Raw genomic sequence first — 17,795 nt, forward strand, 5'->3', positions numbered from 1 at the left:
AGTCTGTCATCTCCCCCAGGTCTTATGCATGTCTCACAAGCTTGAATAACAGGCCCAACTGTGCCCACAAAGGTAACACAGACAGTTTATATAACGTTAAAAGTCATCCAACGGGATTTTAGCGAAAGAGTAATTTACATGTTTGCCAAGAGCGACATGAGACGATGTCTGTGCTTATCCAAAGGCAGCAAAATGTGCCGACCAACACCTCTAAAGCTCGTGGATAAACGGGCTGCATCTTGTTTGTTTAGGCCTAAACCGAAATAAACGATAATCTCGTTTAAATGGGAGATAAAGAAATGAGATACATAATATAATTGCACTTTAGAAGTGCTGGAATGTGGAATTTCCTACCTTTGGCTAGGCTAGCTGTTTCCCCCTGTCCCCAGTATTTTATGCTAAGCTAACACAACATATTTACTGTCTGGCCATGAATGCAAATAAGCACATTTCCAAAAATGTTGAACTGTCCCTGTAAGCTGACCGAGATGGTGCCTGTTTCAGTCCATCTGCATACAGAAAGCATGTGGTTTGGCTGCAGAAAGTTTGCGGCTAGAGATGCAAATATGCTTGAAATGTTTTACAGCTCTAGGCCTCACGTTAGCTCCCTCCCTCCCTCCTCTCTCCCAGTCTTGTTCTTATGCAAACAAACGTTCTCACATTTTACTGCAGGGCCAGAGAGCGCACAGAGGCCACTTTCGTCCCTCGACAACATCCTGTTGAACTCGGTCCAAATCAAGACAGTGTTAAGATTGTTTTTTTTTTTACAGAATGTCAGCTGGTGTGAGTCCACAGAGAGGAAGGCTTTGCATGTCTCTGGGCATCCTGTGTGTTGGCATGTAAACACAACAAAGATATGACCCATCCTCTTATCGCTGAGCATCTTTTCTGACCACAAACCGGCTTGTTTGTCTCACGCGCTGCAGAGTTTAGCAGCTCGACTGCTGTTGTGCATGAAAAATACAAATACACAACATTAAGTAGCTGTTTCACTGCAAAAAAAGTGGGCGTGCGGGGGCTTGTCTGTCTTTGTCTTTCTACATACGTGTGTCTATGTGAGCCTGTCATGTTATATAACATAGGCTGCTTTAGGCAGTTAAGCATGATAGATGGGGAGTACTCATCACCTGTATGGTTCCAGGAAAATGTCAAGTTCCCACCTGTGCAGCGCCACAGCGAATGATGTGTTGTGCATGAGCTCTGTGCTCTTGCATGGGTTCTGAAGCCACAGTGGTCTGCGCTGCTGCTAATGTTTGCTTGTCATGTGGCTTCCTGTTTGGTATCCAGTTGTGCAAAGGAAACCCCGCCTTTGTCTATGAAGCAACCTTTGTACCATCTGTTTGATATGATGAAAGCTCGTGAGTATTGATGGCGCCTGTCTGTTGACTTTGAAGCCCCTGCAGCCTCGCACCGACGCCCACGTCCCAGGACACGAGTCTGACGACTGAGCAGAGCTGAAATGATCTTTTTTAGCCACGTGGCTGCAAGTTTTTGTTTGAGCTGGCAGTTAGTGTAGCTCCCGAGCGAGGTTTATGTTCGTTAGCTTCGTCCTGATGACATGATTCGCCTTTGTTATATTCAAAAGTCACACTTAACGTGGAACGCTGCTCTAAGAAACACAAACTCACTCTCTGCTTAGCCGGTTCTGTTCAGCATTCCCTAAGCAGTGATTCACTGCTTTATTTTGCTAAGCAGCATATTTTCCCTCTTTTTAAAAGCACCGATTATACTGCACCAACAGGATGACAAATATGTATAATATTCCTCATGAACCACTGCACTGCAGCAGCTGCTTACATACTGTACATACTGTACTGTACACAAGCCAAGAGATTTTTGAAATAAGTGTTTCATTTGTCTCAGAAATTCACTTTTTTCATCCACAGTTGATCAACCAAACGATCCCCTCACTGATATCAGTTTAATTGGACTGTTTATTAACTCGTTAACTCATTTTTCTGCTGTGGGAAGCATTCAAAAGTACAATTTTAGCTGATATATGTTTAAGTTGTTTCAGTCGGTCTAATTTCACGTGTTTAACCTTGCGCCCCTCAGTGCTGTGGAGTCCAGTGATGCTGCCGAGGACAGAGAGGCAAGAAGCAGCAAGAAGTCTTCTCTTTACGGCACCGCACCCAGGTCAAAGGTCAGTCAAGCTGTTTTCATTGTTGGCCTCTTTTCACAGGTAGTTATTAGACAAGACAGGCTAAAAAAAACCTAGTATATGATTAAGTCATGTGCTCCTGCACGTTCCTCCCTCGCATCCTGAGGGCAGAATTATCGGCTTTTGTCGGCAAAAATCAAAGACAACGAGAGAGGCTGCAGCATCTGTACGCAGCGACAGCATCGAGCAGCCAACGGTGTGGCTTCATCACTCGCTCAGTCAGGAACACACTTTGGCTTTTATAGGGATGACCCCATCCATCCAGAAATAACCATCAGTTCACCTTTTTTCAGCTGTCAAGTATTTCAGACGGCGCAGTCGAGCCAGAAAGAGTTTTGTCTGGATCATGTTTGTGTGTGTGTGTGTGTGTTTGTGTGTGTGTGCATTCAAAATAGTATCATCCAGTGTATTGGAACCTGATATGACTAATTATGTCTTTGTTTTAAAGGACTGAAGGAGTTTTAAAAGTAAAACAGACAGTGTTTTACAGTCACACATGCACCCAGCATGCAATTTAAAATGTGCAATTTGTAAAATATAAAATGAACAACTATGATGAAGGAACACTTCTGACTTTATGTGAAAGACTTCTGTGTATTTTGTTGCAGAGATATATACGGAAGTTAGCATGCTAAGCAGTTTCCTGCGGTTGAAATACCACTTCAGGCAATAGGCTGATAGTATAGCCCAGTAGTGGACCAGAGTCCTGGTCTGAGCCACTATAAAACACCCTAGTACTGTTTTCCCTGTCGTCAAACTGGCCCCTGTACATCTCCAGGGCTGTGTTTGGTCTGGGTCCAGCCTTGTTCACTGGGAGGATGCTGAGCCCGGTTCTGTTGCTAATAGGGCCACAAGCTGCACAGCTAACTGAGCTACCTAGCTAGCGACAGGTAGTAGCTTCAGCCAACGACAACTACAGAAAAGAAGAGTGAGCAGCAGTTAGCAGTTACTCTGCCGCCCCCTAGTTGTTTCAAGTGACCTTTGACAGGAGGCCAGTTCTTACATTTTGGATGTTTGAGTGTGAAAATGTGTTGCAGGCATGAAGCCACACATCACTCAACACTTTGTCTGTGTCTGTGCCACACTCTGCTGGCTGAATAGTGTGAAAGAAGGGAATAAAGTGTCTCGTTTTCACTAACAAACTTAGTGAAGAACGTTATATTAGGTAGTTCTAACTCAAAATGCATTGGTCACAGTATGTATTTCAGTCAACAGAATCCAATAAGTTTAATTTGTACGGACTCATTTCACCTATAATGTCTCAATAAAAAAAAAAGTAGATAAAGGGAAAATAAGAACAAAAAGATAAAAAAAATACAGGAGGATGAAATTAGGTTAAAAAGGTGAAATGGCAACAGTGGGATGATAACACCTGGCAACTCATTTGAGAACACTTTTCTACAAAATAAAGTTTTAGGAAGGGATTTTAATGATGCTGTCTGATCTCAAAAGGCAGAGGCCTGGACACCTTTGGGCACAATCTGGGAATAACCAGCAGAACCACCGATCTGTGGGAATGCTGCCATATAGGGAGTCATAGAACATGTTTAATCACTGTGAGGATCATCATTCATTGATAAAATATGGGCTTTGATCACACAGGACTATTACAACCACAGTTATAAGCAATGTAGATCTGTCATTTGTCCTGTCAAGCTTGGCAGTCAGAAGATGATGGCTAATAACCAGACCGGTAACCAGTTTAAAAACCTTATGCTTTGCCCTGCCCTGAAATGACCCCTTTGTAGTGCTGTGTCACCAGGTTCCTCATCACTTTCATATGGGTGCCACAGCTTGGATGACTCTTACAATAGAAATTCTAAATGGAGAACAACTTTTTTTTTTATAACATTTTTTACTGCACTGTCTGCCAATAAAATGTCTTTCGCAAAAAATGATCCCCTGGTTTGACTGGTTTGACTGATCCAGGAAGGTTTTGACAGAAAAAATGTTGAAGGATCTGGACGTACTGTAGATGAAGCGTCTTTCTGGGCTGCCTGGGAGGCTAACAGGATGGCATGCCTGTTGAAACTTGATGAAACTTCATATTAGCCCCTCTGGCGACGAATGTCAAACAGCAAAGTTTCGGTTTAAATTCTCAATTTGCTTTTGTTCCTCGGGTGTTTCACATTCTATCTAATGATATGCATGGAACAGAAACCACTTAGGGTCATTTTATTTCTGGTGGATTAATTATTTTGGTTGGTAAAAGTAATTGTGGCAGGGTGTTTTCAGGCCTGTATGTTTTCTCTCAGCACTCTAAAGATCACACCAGAAACCTGTCTGGTGCAGAATATGCTTGGGGGCTAAATGTTTAGATTAGATATCAGATACTCTTGATTGCACAACCCTTAAACTCACAAACACACCTTTGGGGAATTTTAATAAGCACTATGCAAATAGACACAATCATATTTATCTATTGTTATTATTTAACAATGCTCAGACTTAATAACTACTCTTACAATCCAATTTCAAGCACACCCACATAGAGGCATGACTGCTCGTGACCAATATACAGGGCTGCACTCTAGAGGGCGCCATATATCATAAAATGACACAAACAATACAGTCTGTTCAAGTGCAGTGAGGTCACTTGTATCACTTTATAGCCACAATGCAGTGGTTTAATTTTTTTTTAATCTACCTCAAGAAGAAATAAACAGAGAGTAAGACACCCATGACTTCTTATTCTGTCCAGCAGAGGGAGCCAGCACTTCACCAAGCAGCAGCTTTGCGGTGAAGCTAATTTATGAGCCGTGGGACAAACAGACTAATCCCACGCATATGTTTTACTTCTTAAATTGTAATTCATTGATTTGGCAGTCCAGAATATCAGCACGAAGTTCAGGTATGAGTGCAGTAGATGTATGTGTTCAGTATATTGCGTGTATGTGCCAGCTCTTGAATAAAAGTGATGCAGAATGGGTTGCATTATAATTCGTGGCAGCTGGGTGGGTTTTGTCGTTACCAGTGGACCAAAACACAAGATGCATTATCTTATCTTATCTTTGGTGGACATGAATCCTGAAGGTGAAGGTAACTGTCTGTTCACACAAAATTGGTTTACCTCAAAATACAGGTGTGGGAAACAACACACTTATTTTGTAACGCACCACGAACCACACGTTTGCCTGTATTCTTCATGCCGCCATGCAAACTGAAGGTGGTGCAGACTTTTAAGCAAGAAAAGTATGTCATTGTGCAATCATGCAGGTGAAATCCACCACGGACCGAGCTACTGCTATCCCTCATCAATGGGCTTGAACACTGTGGGAATGAACTCAAATGACCCCAGCAGCAGAAAAGAGCATCCCAGTATGAGGATTAAAGTTAGCCAGGGCCAGTGTTTTGTTGCTTATGAATTCAACTTTTAATTTCTGACCATGAAATTCAAATAACTGGTCTGCATTTACCGTATTTACTTTTCTTGTCTTACTCTTGCTGTTTCCCCTTTTTGTTTTCATAAATAAAAAAAAGACAGATCAAATCCTTTTTTAAACTTGATCTGCATCAGTTTTATCACTTCCGACCATTCGTTTGTAAGAAAAGGATTGTTATCTTTCCTTTCGAAAGTTCTTCGTTACTTCATGTTAAGATGAACGCACAGAGTTGAAGTACGAGTTACAAGTTTTTTTTTAACATGCTTTTTTTAGCCATTACTCACAAGGGATCATAGGAGCCTGTATTTCCACTAATGGGAAAAATGATCAAATGACTCACCTCATGGTGACTGATGACTAAATATAGCGTGATACAGAAATCATACTAGTTATATCAAATGCTTGGTAGCACTGGATTCAAAACAGTTTCAATAACATGTGCTTTGATCCAGTACAAATCTGATATTTAGCACATCAAATGAATCAAGAAAATTAAATTTGGCTCCCAGTTAAGGCATGAAATTAAAATCTGTGGAGATTTTCCTCAACATACTCAATATTGTGCTGTAGAAAAGGTTGAATTAGTGGATTCAGAGTGTTAAATGAAACATAAACTAAGAAACAAAAGTTTTGCATGTGGCTGTTTATCTTTCTATTAGATTATCTTTGTGCTTATGCTCTGACACCTTAATGCAGTGGCTTTAGATGAGTGTAAGGCATCGGAGTTAACCTGTCCACCCACGACAAACTCAAACTAAAACTCCACTTTGAATGTTGTCTTTGCCTCTCGTTCCTTCCAAACCATCTAGCTAGAGGGAAGAATTCGAGCTGGCGCACCCAGCTGAAAACCTGGCAGATGGCAGTGACAGACGGCCTCATGTTCCATTGTCCTTTGTCATGGCGGCTCAACAAAACATGCGCACATAATCATCAGAACGGCATCGCCCCCGTCGTTCCAATCAGAGTTTGCCTGCATGCTTTCGTGCCTCTCTTACCTTTCATCTCAATCAGTTTAAACAACAAAGTTTTATGAGAATAATGACGCAGTGTAAAGAAATGCGGACAACTCTTATGTTGGTTTTGACTTGTACTTCAATATCTATGTAGCTAAACTAAGCGGTGAGTCGTGTTATTGCTATAAATCTATGATACACTGTAGGCTACATATAAAGTATACTGGAGTGATTAAGAAGAACTGGAAGTTGCATTAACTTGTTTATTTTCGCCAAGCCCTCCAAAGTGACACCAAAGTGTCTGAGCCAGCAGCTACCAGGTTTTACAGATCGTGTTCTACTAGTCTTTCATTTTTTTTAAGGGTGGAGCAGCTTCTAGAGCTTGGAACAAAGTTGGCGTGTCAACTCTTTTTCTTGTTTCCAAGAGTAAGGGCTGTCACTCTGTGTGGTGTAATCGTTTTTCGCTGAGCCGTATCCTCATTCTTACCAGCGTTCAGAGGTTTTTAATTAACTTGTCGCGAGGACTTAAAACAGTCAGGCACGTTTGGTATGTGCAGTACCCGTGAAAAGTTTGGACACACCTTCTCCTCCGATGGTTTTTTTGTCTTTATTTTCGTTATTTTCTACATTGTAGATTAATAGAAAGCATCAGTTATGAAATAGCTGGTGGAATTATGTGGGAGACAGTAAAGTAAAGGAAGCAAAATGTGTTTTATATTTCAGCTTCTTCAAAGTAGACACCTTTTGCTTTGACGACAGCTTTGCAAACTGTTGGTTTTCTCTCAATCAGCTTCTTGAGGAAGTCACCTGGAATGGTTTTTACAGGTGTGCCTTGACATAAAGTAGTTAGTGGAGCCTTCTTAATACATCTGAGACCATCAGTTGCATTGTGCAAAAGTGCTGTTGGTATACAGTAAATAGCCCTATTCTGCTGCTGTAGTACTCCATATGATGGCAAAAACCGCTCAACTAACTCAAGAGAAGTTGCAGCCATCATTACTTTAAGACATGAAGGAGGGCACCAAGAAGAGGAGAGCTGTTTGGTCCAAGAAACACAAAGACTGGGAACCAGACCAGCAGAAAATCTTTGGTCCGATGAGTCCAGGTTTGAGGTTTTTCCTTTTGTCCGGCATGTCTTTGTGAGGGCAGAGAGGTGGCAAATGGATGGTACCTGCAGGTGTGGTTCCTCGTGAAGGAGGAGGAGGTATGATGGTGTGGGCGTGTTTGCTGGTGACACTGTTCAAGGCACACTTAACCACCACGGAGACATGCCATCCCGTCCGGTTCACGCTTCTTCAGACCGCCATCGTGCTGCATCACATGACCTGGCCTCAACAGTCACCCGACAAATTTTTATACACAACGAGCCATAAACCCTCCCAATTATTAATCACAACATAGAGTATTGGTTCAGGAAATAGATTTTGGTTTTAGTAACAAGTTCTGTTTATTATCTTGTGTTGATATTAACCTTTGTCTTTCTTTGTCTTGCTTTTTGTATTTTCGCCTCTCTTTCTCTCTCTCCCTGTGTCACTCTTCATCCCTCTATCCTTCTCTTCCTCTCTCAGAACAAAGAATTCAGCTACTCAGAGATGGACCTACGCAAGCCCAAAAGGATGGCCACCTTCTCCTTTGGTCTGAGGAAGAAGAAGACGAAAGATGAAGAGAACATCTCTAAGAGCACTTTAGCCCTTCGCAGCCCGGGCACTATAGAGCGTAATGAGGTAAAGTCATTACCTGAGCGTTGTTTCCTCAAATGCATTGCAGGGTTAAGCATTTGTTTTCCTCAAAGATACGCCCAGGACGACCTCTGAAAAACCCAGAAGGTTGTTTATCACCACTTACAGCAGTTTTGAAGGTCTTTCCAGAATCTGTATGAAATAATGTTCCATCTGCTTCACAATGAAAAAGATTTTCCATCTTTTTCCCAAGATTTGACTCCAAAAAAGAAACTACACATATTGTTGATGTGGGAAGGAAACATGAATGACTGTGAAGTTTAAAAAAATATGATTTTTATTTATTTTATATCTATAGATTTTTGTTGTCTTACGTTACTTTTATAATAATTTTCCATGATTTTATATTTTTATACTTAATGGTGGTGCACAAAGTGGAGCATTTAGCCGCTAAAGAGCCAGATTTTGTTCTCAAGAGTTGGTAGAGACCAAAAACAGAGCCTAAAGTCACCAGGTGGCCAGAAACACATCTCCAATCTAATGATCGTGTTGCTTCGTAACTGCTGGATGTGTGAATAAGGAAGCGTTTGCTAACAAGTCTGCTAATCAACTTAAATGGTGATGTTATGTCAATGTTGTGTTCACAGCTTGTTTCCATGCCAGGTTCAAGGGTTTTACAAAGACTCAGAACAGGACTAAGTGTTGTTGAACAACCTTCCAGGTTTTGGGGATTTGTGGCTTGATTGTAATGATAACACATAATTATTTCCTCCATAAAAGTACTTAACTGCAAATTCAGACTGTAAATGGTCTTCTTCTAGACTCCTCTGGACCTCAGTCACAAGGAGTTGGATCAGGCCGACACGAAGATCTTCCGTATGTCTCAGCCGGAGCTTGACACCCGCAAGACATTTGACATCCCTTCTCCTCCCCCTGTGGCCGCTAACCAGTCAGAATCACATTTCAGTCTCCTCAACCAGCCGCAGTCATCTGCCGCTGCAAACACCCGACCGGAAGCAAACCAGCCCCTGACGAACGGTTCCGCCCTGCTCGAGGTACACGAGGAACCGCAGAGAGCGCCGATTGCTACCATTCCTGAGCTGCAGCTGGATAATCCAGCCTCATCAGACGAGACGGCGAGCGCTCCTGTTCGTGATGATGCACCCAAAAGCAATTCAAATTCAGCTGCTCCCGTGACTCATCCAGAAGCCGCCCCTGTTGTTGATCCCCGGGCCGTACCTATCCTCCCAGATAGCCAGCCTCCAGTCATGCTTGACACCTCAGATCACAACGCAGAAGTTGTTGACTCAGCGTGCACAAGCAACGGCCCGTGTGACAGTGTCAGCTCTCTTGCTGACTCCACCACAGTTTTATTATCACATCATGAACCTGATGCTGATGGTATGGCTAACAGTACGACACCGAATGATCAACCCTCTCTGCCAAGCCATGACTCCAGATTTGACGGCTCTATTACGGAGTCGACCCCTGTTCCTCACACTGACAGCTCAGCTCTCAGTGCAGAATCTGATCCTGTCCCCCAAGAGGTCTCATTTCCTCACACTGAGAGCTCTACGCCTCCGACTGCCACCCCAGCCTCGTCTGTTAGCGGTGAAAAGAGTCCTGGTCCTGTTAATCGGGATGCAGTTTATGGAGCGTTGTACGACTCGCTTTTCCCCCAGAATTTTACCTCGGAGGTAGTGTCAGCCCTCTTAAACCCTCCACCTCAAATTCATACAGAGACAAGACGCCTTAACGCCAAATTAGAGCCTGTCATGGTTAAGACCCTGAATGAATGTCACACAGAAACTAATGTTATATGCTCCCGCCTGTCATGTGAGTTTGACTCCCCTAGTGAGAGCTCCAGATTTACCCCTTACCAAACCTCCACTGCTGCTGAGCCTCATAGAGACCCAGATATCCACAGCAGACCTTCCTCTCTCCATTCAGCTTCCGAGCCAGCTGACGGGAACAACATTCCCTACTCAGAGCTGACCCACTCGCTTTCAGAGGTGAAATCAGACGGTTTCAGCCTCAATCGAGACTCTGTCAGGTCAGCGCCTGTGGTTCAAAACTCTGCCCCTCCTGTTTCTGACTATGTAACATCCCAAGGGACGGACACTCAGGTTACAGCCTCCATACAGAGAGTGATCCTAGTCAAAGAGATAGTCACAGACGAGGCGAGCGCCAATACTGGCCGTGCCTCTCCTGCGCCTGAGAAAATGAGCGCAACGGAGGCTCACGAGATATTAAGAATTGAGACTGCAGCTCCGCCTGGGCAGACGGACGGGCATGACGGGCTTCTAAGTCCAACGTATCTGAGCGTTGGATCAGATGACGGCAGTGCCATGGAGATCTATTACAGCGCTGAAGAGGACAACGCAGAGGAGAGCGGGGATGAAGAGATGTGCACGGTGGATGAAAGAGAAGATATTTGCGTGGTGGATGGCGTGAGAGAGGTCGTCAGGGAGGTTCCACAGCAGGGGGTGGATGCAGAAGGAGGGATGAGCAAGAGAGATGAGGGAGAACCGAGGGGGGTGACTGTTAAAATGCAGAACGAGAGATGCGAAATGAGCGATGAAGAGGAGAAAAAGGATGTGAGCGGCCGAGCCGAAGTGCAGCAACGTGTGAGAGGTGAGAGTTCAGAGGCGCAAGTGCTGGACGCTGGAGGGTCTGAGTTTCTTGTAGGCAGTGATGCAAAGAGTCAGGAGGAAGAAGTAGCAACCACAGGGCTTCCACAGGTGAGAGAAGAGGGGCAGGAGGAGAGAAAGGAGGAGGTACCGGCTGCACCGGTTCAGCAGGTGAGCACACTGATGGAATGCAGCGTTGCTCCACCCTCCAGTGAGCTGCATGGGCAGGGGGAGGGGTCAGGGGGAAACTGGATTGGATTGGAAACAGAAGACCACCCTAATGGAGGGAAGCAACTCCCAAGCCAGGAGATAGAATATCTGGTTTACAAAGACAGCAGGAGCTCTGAATGCATAAATGCTCCCTCCAGTAATACAACAGAGGAGGACGTGATCACACCCAAATCCAGTGAGGCAGAAGAGCGAGTTTCACTCACTCCACAAGCAGACAAGAGAGGCGAAGTGAGCGAAGAGGGCACCGAAACCAAAAGTGCCACAAGTGCCGTCACAGATACTTGTGGTGGAGCAGAGGTTGTCACTTTGGCACAATCAGATGCCACAGAGATTGGACACAATAGAGCTCCACGGTGTAGTGAGGGGGTGGATACAGTCACACAGAGCACAGACAGGAGCTGGACGGTGCAGCAACAGGTGGCAGTCGAGCTGTCAGCCGCGGACGCAGACGCACGCCGTCCTGATCCCGAAGCTGCAGACGAGCCCGCGGGCAGGGACGAGCATCCGGCAGAAGCCAAACTCGACCTGAATCAGGGGTGAGTGGGAAGCCTTATCATCTTAAACAAAAGAAAAGCCTGATTTGTTTTTGTTTAAGTCCATGGCTGCGTGAACATGCAGGTGCAATGCTGATAGTTTGCTCTTGATAATTAAGGAAAGTGCAACAGGTGAGAGTTAATTTTACTCTGTCTTTTGGGAATTGCAGCTCTGTCTGCTGTGCAACAAGCAGCCTGGTGGTGGTGGTGGTGGTGGTGGGTGTTTGCATATTAAGTATTGATTTATTGTTACTATAAAGCAACATGCTTGTGCAGCCAAGGCGATCAGCTTCAAATGGGTAACCTTAACTTTCTCACCTCAGCGTGTCGTAGTCCGATAAGGGCCTGTAACGTCTGCGATGGCGAAACGTTTCCTCTGATAAGGAGATCGGCACTGGACGAGCTGCCCCGTTTACCAACAGAGCCGCTTGCATGCCTGCGTAGCTTTAGACCCACGCTTCTTCATGCACCACATGTTCAGTGATGCAACGCCCGGCGTCACGGGGTGCTTTGAGTCTCGCTGTCACATACCCTCAGCGCGGGGTGCAGTGTTGATTTGTGGGCGTGCAACAATGCAGTTAGGTCACAGTCCGAAGCATGCTGCATATTTTCTGAGCAAAAACTTGTCAGAAAAAGTGATGTTTTATGATTCCTTTCTTATCTATTTCTCCCAAAATGCAGACGAGAATCTTTTAAATGACAAAAATCAGATATTTACAAGCAGATCATCTCCAATTACTCAATGTCTTGTCACAATTAGGGCTTCAACTTTTGGGTTAAATATTTCATTATTTTGACTTCAGAAAATAATAACAAATGCAGATCTCAAGTTCCCTGAGCTAAGGTGACGACTTCTTCTGCCTGACCAACTTATGAACACTTAAAGATATTCACATTCAGTATTTTGGAGACATTATGTTTGCAACATGCTGCATACAGACGGCCAGCAAAGAAATAATGGGGTTTTGTTTTTGGATGTTTCATGGATGTTACGACCTGCTTGTGATTTCAGTATGACAGGAGCAGAATCGTACAATACTAACTTGTGTTGCAGTTGTTGCAGTAAATTATTACAACTTCAACCAGACCTGCTCATGAGATAACGATCCATTTTAGCTCCCAACATGTCCTGACACTTGTAGCTCTGGGTCTCATGCCAGATTGCTAATTAGCATATTTATGTGTGACGGTAATGTTTTGGCATTGCAACAGTTTTATGTGAAACTGGCCTTTGACCAAACATTTTAATTCACAGGAACACATGAGGCTGAAGGTGTTCATGCAAGGAAAAACTGAGGTTGTGATCATATTTGGGAGAGCTGTTGTGTTTTAGCAGGGTCAGCTGCGACAAGATAAGCAAGATGAGATCTCCTGAGGAATTTGTGGCACAAGATGTGACAAGTGCAGCTTTGTTATGTAAGCAGGATCTTAACTTAGTGTACAAAACAAAGAAAAACTTCAATTTGCCTCACTCGCTTCACAAGATAAAGGAATCTGGTGGCTTTCTGTGTGTCACCAGATGTTTTAATGCAGGAGTAGCTGTTTTCTACAGTATTTGAATGGCTGTAAATATAAAAACGGAGCACAATAGCAATAAAAGATGTATACACAATCATTAATCTGATATAGTTGTGTAAGAGTTATAATCAATTTAGTGTTCAAAGCAGTTAAATATTGCTTGTTGGTGTCAGTTTTTACTCAGTATCTAAGCTTATTAGGGGAGTGTGCTGCATGTGTTTTTTTTAACCACAAGATGGCAGCAAAGACATGTGTTTTACTTGAGTGGAAGAGAATGGCTGAACATTACCTTTTTACCACACATGGAAATGGGATACAGGCTCATCAGATGTATGTGTAGAATGACAGGAATGACTCTAACAACCCTTTTGTCTGTTAAGAAACAAAAACTAAATGCATTAATTAGAATTAAGAATCAGATGTAGTTCATTTTCCCAAGCTGCAGCTTTAAAACGTGGCCTTTGATTCGTGCATTAAAGTGATTTTAATATGGAAAACTTTTTTTTTTTTTTTGCTTTAGTAAAAGTAGATCCAATTTTGTAGGTCGAGTGATGGTGGAGAGCTGAAATGTACCAGTGACATCATGGCAAATAGTGTAAGAATGAATCTCCAGAAAGAATAAGTTGTTGACAGCTGAGGGTTGTTTTTCTTTTACCTCTGTGCGTGTGCATGTGTGTGTGTGTTTGTGCTTTTATATCATCCTTCCCATAGTTGTTTTTTATTTTTTTCTATAATCTGCCAACAATCAAGGTGTTTCCTCCTGCTGAAAAGGCATGCCAAGGCGCACCTGTCTCACAGGTCTTGTGGATGGAGTCTGATGTATTGATACTGGGAATGCCACCCACCTCCCAGGGTCCACTGGTTTTGTTTTTCCTTGTGAATTTCTGAAAGTCTAAAACACTAAAATCACTTGTCTGTTTTCTTTTAAGTGTTGTTCTTCTGTTGAAATCTGACAAAGACTCAGGTGTTTGGACATGTTTGTGGAAGGATGAGAGCTGAAGCCAGTTGAGCCACTTGTAAATCTTTGGCCAGAACGCTGCCACTGAGCCTTTTGTCTTTTGTTTTCCTTTCATGAGTGACTGACTGGATGTTGCCTGACAGCTTACCTGAGACACAAGTGGAATGACAAGCTTGTAGAGAATTACCTCTGTTTTCAGTCACCTTCTGGAGGGAGCACATGTTGCCCTGACTGAAGGCTTCTTCAGAAAGCCTGCCTTTTAACACTTGGCTTTCACATGCCGAGGTCTGCGGGGCTCACTTCTGTCGAGGCTATGCATTTTTGTTCTACGCCATTTAGCACGTGTTTCTAATCAGATGAGCAGAATCACATGTCGGTTTTAGGCTGTTGTTGAACAGTTGAGCAACATTTAGGTTTCCCAAAATGACTTTTAAGACCATTGGAGAATACCAGCTCCAGGCTCACATACTCCGAGTGGAACTTAGATCCAGTCACTATTATTTAACATTGTGCAGCCTTCTTGGTTAGGTTTAGGCGACAACGGCGATCACTGAGGTGAAAATAAATTGTTTACAAGTTGCGAACGATTGAATGCCCTAAAGCTTAATGACCTGGATTAATGAGAATATTCGCAGGCGTGAAAATAAATATTATTTTATTATTATTTTTATTTTAATACAAACCATGAAAATATGCTTTGGATTAAGATCAGTAAATTTTTACATATCTTAAGTTACGGATGTAAGTTCACTTACATGTTGTATGTGACACACGTAACGTAATTTTAATTACTCAGCATGGCCCGTAGGTTTCACACACTAACAACGGTCTTGTGGTTGAAAGTTGTTTGCCGCATCCATCCATCCATCCAACCCAACTACTCCATGTGTGGACTTTATTGCTCTTTATACTACATCACCTGGCCTCCTCCTATTATTAAAACCACTAGAGGTCGCCGCCTAACAATAAATGTAAAATATGCTTGCACAGATGTACTTTATGGCCTTTGTGTAAGATAATAAAAAAAATACGAATCACTAAATAAAAGCTGATTAAATATATGTATATATATATGTATGTATGTGTATATATATGTATATGTATATACACGTATATATACATATATGTGTGTGTATATGTATGTATATATATGTATATATGTATATGTATGTATATATATGTATATGTATATATACACACACGTATATATACATATATATGTATATATATATATGTATATATGAACATTTTATACAAAAATACTATGAAAAATGCATATGGTAGGGTATGAATAAATAGACAGTGGATAAATATGTATGCATAGATTTATTACGTAAAGAGAATGAAAATGTAATACTGCACAGGATAATGCATGGATGTGATAGCAGGATGTTAAACATAAATCACACAGTTGTGCAACAGCAGTATGTATGTAGACACAGCGCTCCATTAAAGGATGCTGGAGCTGAACACTATAGCAGCTGCTGGTATGAAGGCCCTGCGGTAGCGTTCCTTCTTGCAGGGGTGGATGCAGCAGTCTGTTGCTGAAGGAGCTGCTTGAGGCCCCCACAGTCTCGTGCAGGGGGTGAGAATGCTGAATGAGTAAACTACTCTTAAACTCTCCTCCTTGAGCTCAGTAAAGCTGCAGGGATTGTTTGAGTTTGACAGCCAGACAGATGAAATGGTAGTTCTTTCCAGGCACACTACTGTACTCTCAGTAAATCCTCTGTAGATATGTAGGAAAGAGGGAGGTTGAAACATGCTTGTGGGACACACATGCAGTCTTTTCCCACTCATAGGCTTCCATGGAAACTGTATTTTTAGACGGACCCTCAACCAGATCTGATAATTTCATCCTGTAATTGTGGAAGGAATCACACCATGCCTGCTGGCCTCTTGTGTGTGCTAGCTGCAGCCTACATGTGTTCCAGCCTGAGTTTATCTGTTTACGCAGAACTCCATCTGGCAATAATTCAGAATCAATATTAACAAAGGCTCCACCCTAGATGCTCTGTTGCCAGTGTTTTTCCAGTCCGGTCTTACTGTACGCGAGCAGCGCCGTGTTTTGAATTTGCAGCAACGTTTCTGTGTAAAGCGTCGTAAGCATCCAGCTGTACCCTTTGTACACACTTTCACACATGGTTGTCATTCTAAGACCCAGATGCCTTGACAGGGGAGGTTCAAAACAACTGCTGTTATTGTTTAAGGCTTGATCTCCAGTGTGTAGGTCGATCACGCCTCCAGCATGTTTTTTCGCTTAGATGATCAACACTGTAGTATTTTGGGGATGTTAATAAGTATGTAAAGACAAGTATTTGCTGTTAAGGAGAGTAAAAGGTTTAGCAAGACATTACATGGAGGTAGATCCTCAGAGCTGAATAACCGGTAAGACGGAAAGTTACAAATTACACCACACTCATACATAATTACATGGGACATTTTACTTTTATGTGCATGTACATATGGACTCGGGGGCCCAGTGGAGGCTGGTACATTTTCTTGCACACCTGTGCATGGATCCTGATTTACAGGTCTGTTTGCATAGACAGTTTTCTTGAAGAATGTCCCCACACTTGCAAAATACCATTATTAATATACTTATGTACTGTTTGTGCCTGCTATATGTCTGTCTGCCTGACTACCTGTCTCCTCGGGTCTCAGTGTGTCAGATGTAGCTTAATTTGTATGTCACAGTGAAGTCTGAGGGGAGGTTTAGGGTGGCTGCCAGAATTTGCAGGTGCCCTCAGATAGAGGTGTGGCCCTGTGATTGAAGCAGCATGTCCCAGTAGTAGCTCTTCCACCTGGGTGATTAAGGGCATAATGTCCACTGGGAATGTCTCCCTTACTTTTAATACTTCAGGCTGGCTTACTTACGTAAGTCTGTCTGAATGTTGTCCTCTCACTGCTCAGTCAGCATTCCCCGGGTGAGAGAAGATCCGAGCTGATGAAAATCGCCTTCAGTTATGGCCGAACACTCGCAGCAGAGAGCTTAATGAGTGAATGCTTGCAGATTCTTCGCCTGCCACACCTTATTGTCGAAGGTTGCTGGCGCTGCATGCAGCGTGAAAGGCGTACCTGCAGACACTGCTCAGGGCTGCATAAAATGCACTGATGCTTGAATGGAAAATCAGTTAAGGCAGCCGCTTTTTAGGAAAGATACAAATAAAACATCAAGAAAACTAAAATAATTGAGGATTAACGCATTAACAATGTACAAGGTATATAGCATTTCAGTTTTATGTTATACTGGAAAATGTCTTATTTACTCGATTGATTTAATGTAAGTAAATGTATATAAATATCATATCTTTACTTCATGAATGACATGAATATATTGAGGTAGTGTGATAGATTTGTATTGAACAACAGGAGCTGCCTTCAGGCTGAGAAATATGGAGTTGAAGTTACTAAAGAGTCACTACACCCTGGTGGTTACGTAGATCCAGTCTTCTCTTTGGAACAGAAGGGAACAAGGGAAAACTGACCACCGCGGCGATGTTACCGTAAACGCCGTCTCTATTCACCGCCTTTCAGCTGGATTTGCAGAACCAATAGTCTGACAGTGACTCACTCTGTGTGGTCAGCGTGTGGGGAGGAGTGTTCAGGGTTACTGATACTCAAATTATTTGCACACGTGCTCTTAGCGATGCTTTGCATTTCTGTGCACAGTCTCCAGCAAAAAGTCCTCAACACCTGCAGGCATATCTGCCCACATTCTATGTAAAATAAGCAGTTATTTACTACTGTTC

The 17,795-nt window shown here is 43.0% G+C and overlaps 1 protein-coding gene across 2 annotated transcripts in view; it reads left to right on the forward strand.

Annotated features, from left to right (window-relative positions):
• Positions 1–17,795, forward strand: part of LOC121619243 (mucin-12-like) — a 46,100-nt gene that overhangs the window by 4,542 nt on the left and 23,763 nt on the right. For both annotated transcript variants that reach the window (XM_041954803.1, XM_041954804.1), the window contains exons 2-4: positions 2,056–2,143; positions 8,066–8,221; positions 8,998–11,573. In XM_041954803.1, the coding sequence (XP_041810737.1) occupies positions 2,056–2,143; positions 8,066–8,221; positions 8,998–11,573 (2,820 nt within the window). The remainder of the gene's footprint in view (positions 1–2,055; positions 2,144–8,065; positions 8,222–8,997; positions 11,574–17,795) is intronic.

The sequence above is a fragment of the Chelmon rostratus genome, chromosome 16 (genome assembly GCF_017976325.1).
Source record: "Chelmon rostratus isolate fCheRos1 chromosome 16, fCheRos1.pri, whole genome shotgun sequence".
Lineage (NCBI taxonomy): Eukaryota > Metazoa > Chordata > Actinopteri > Chaetodontiformes > Chaetodontidae > Chelmon > Chelmon rostratus.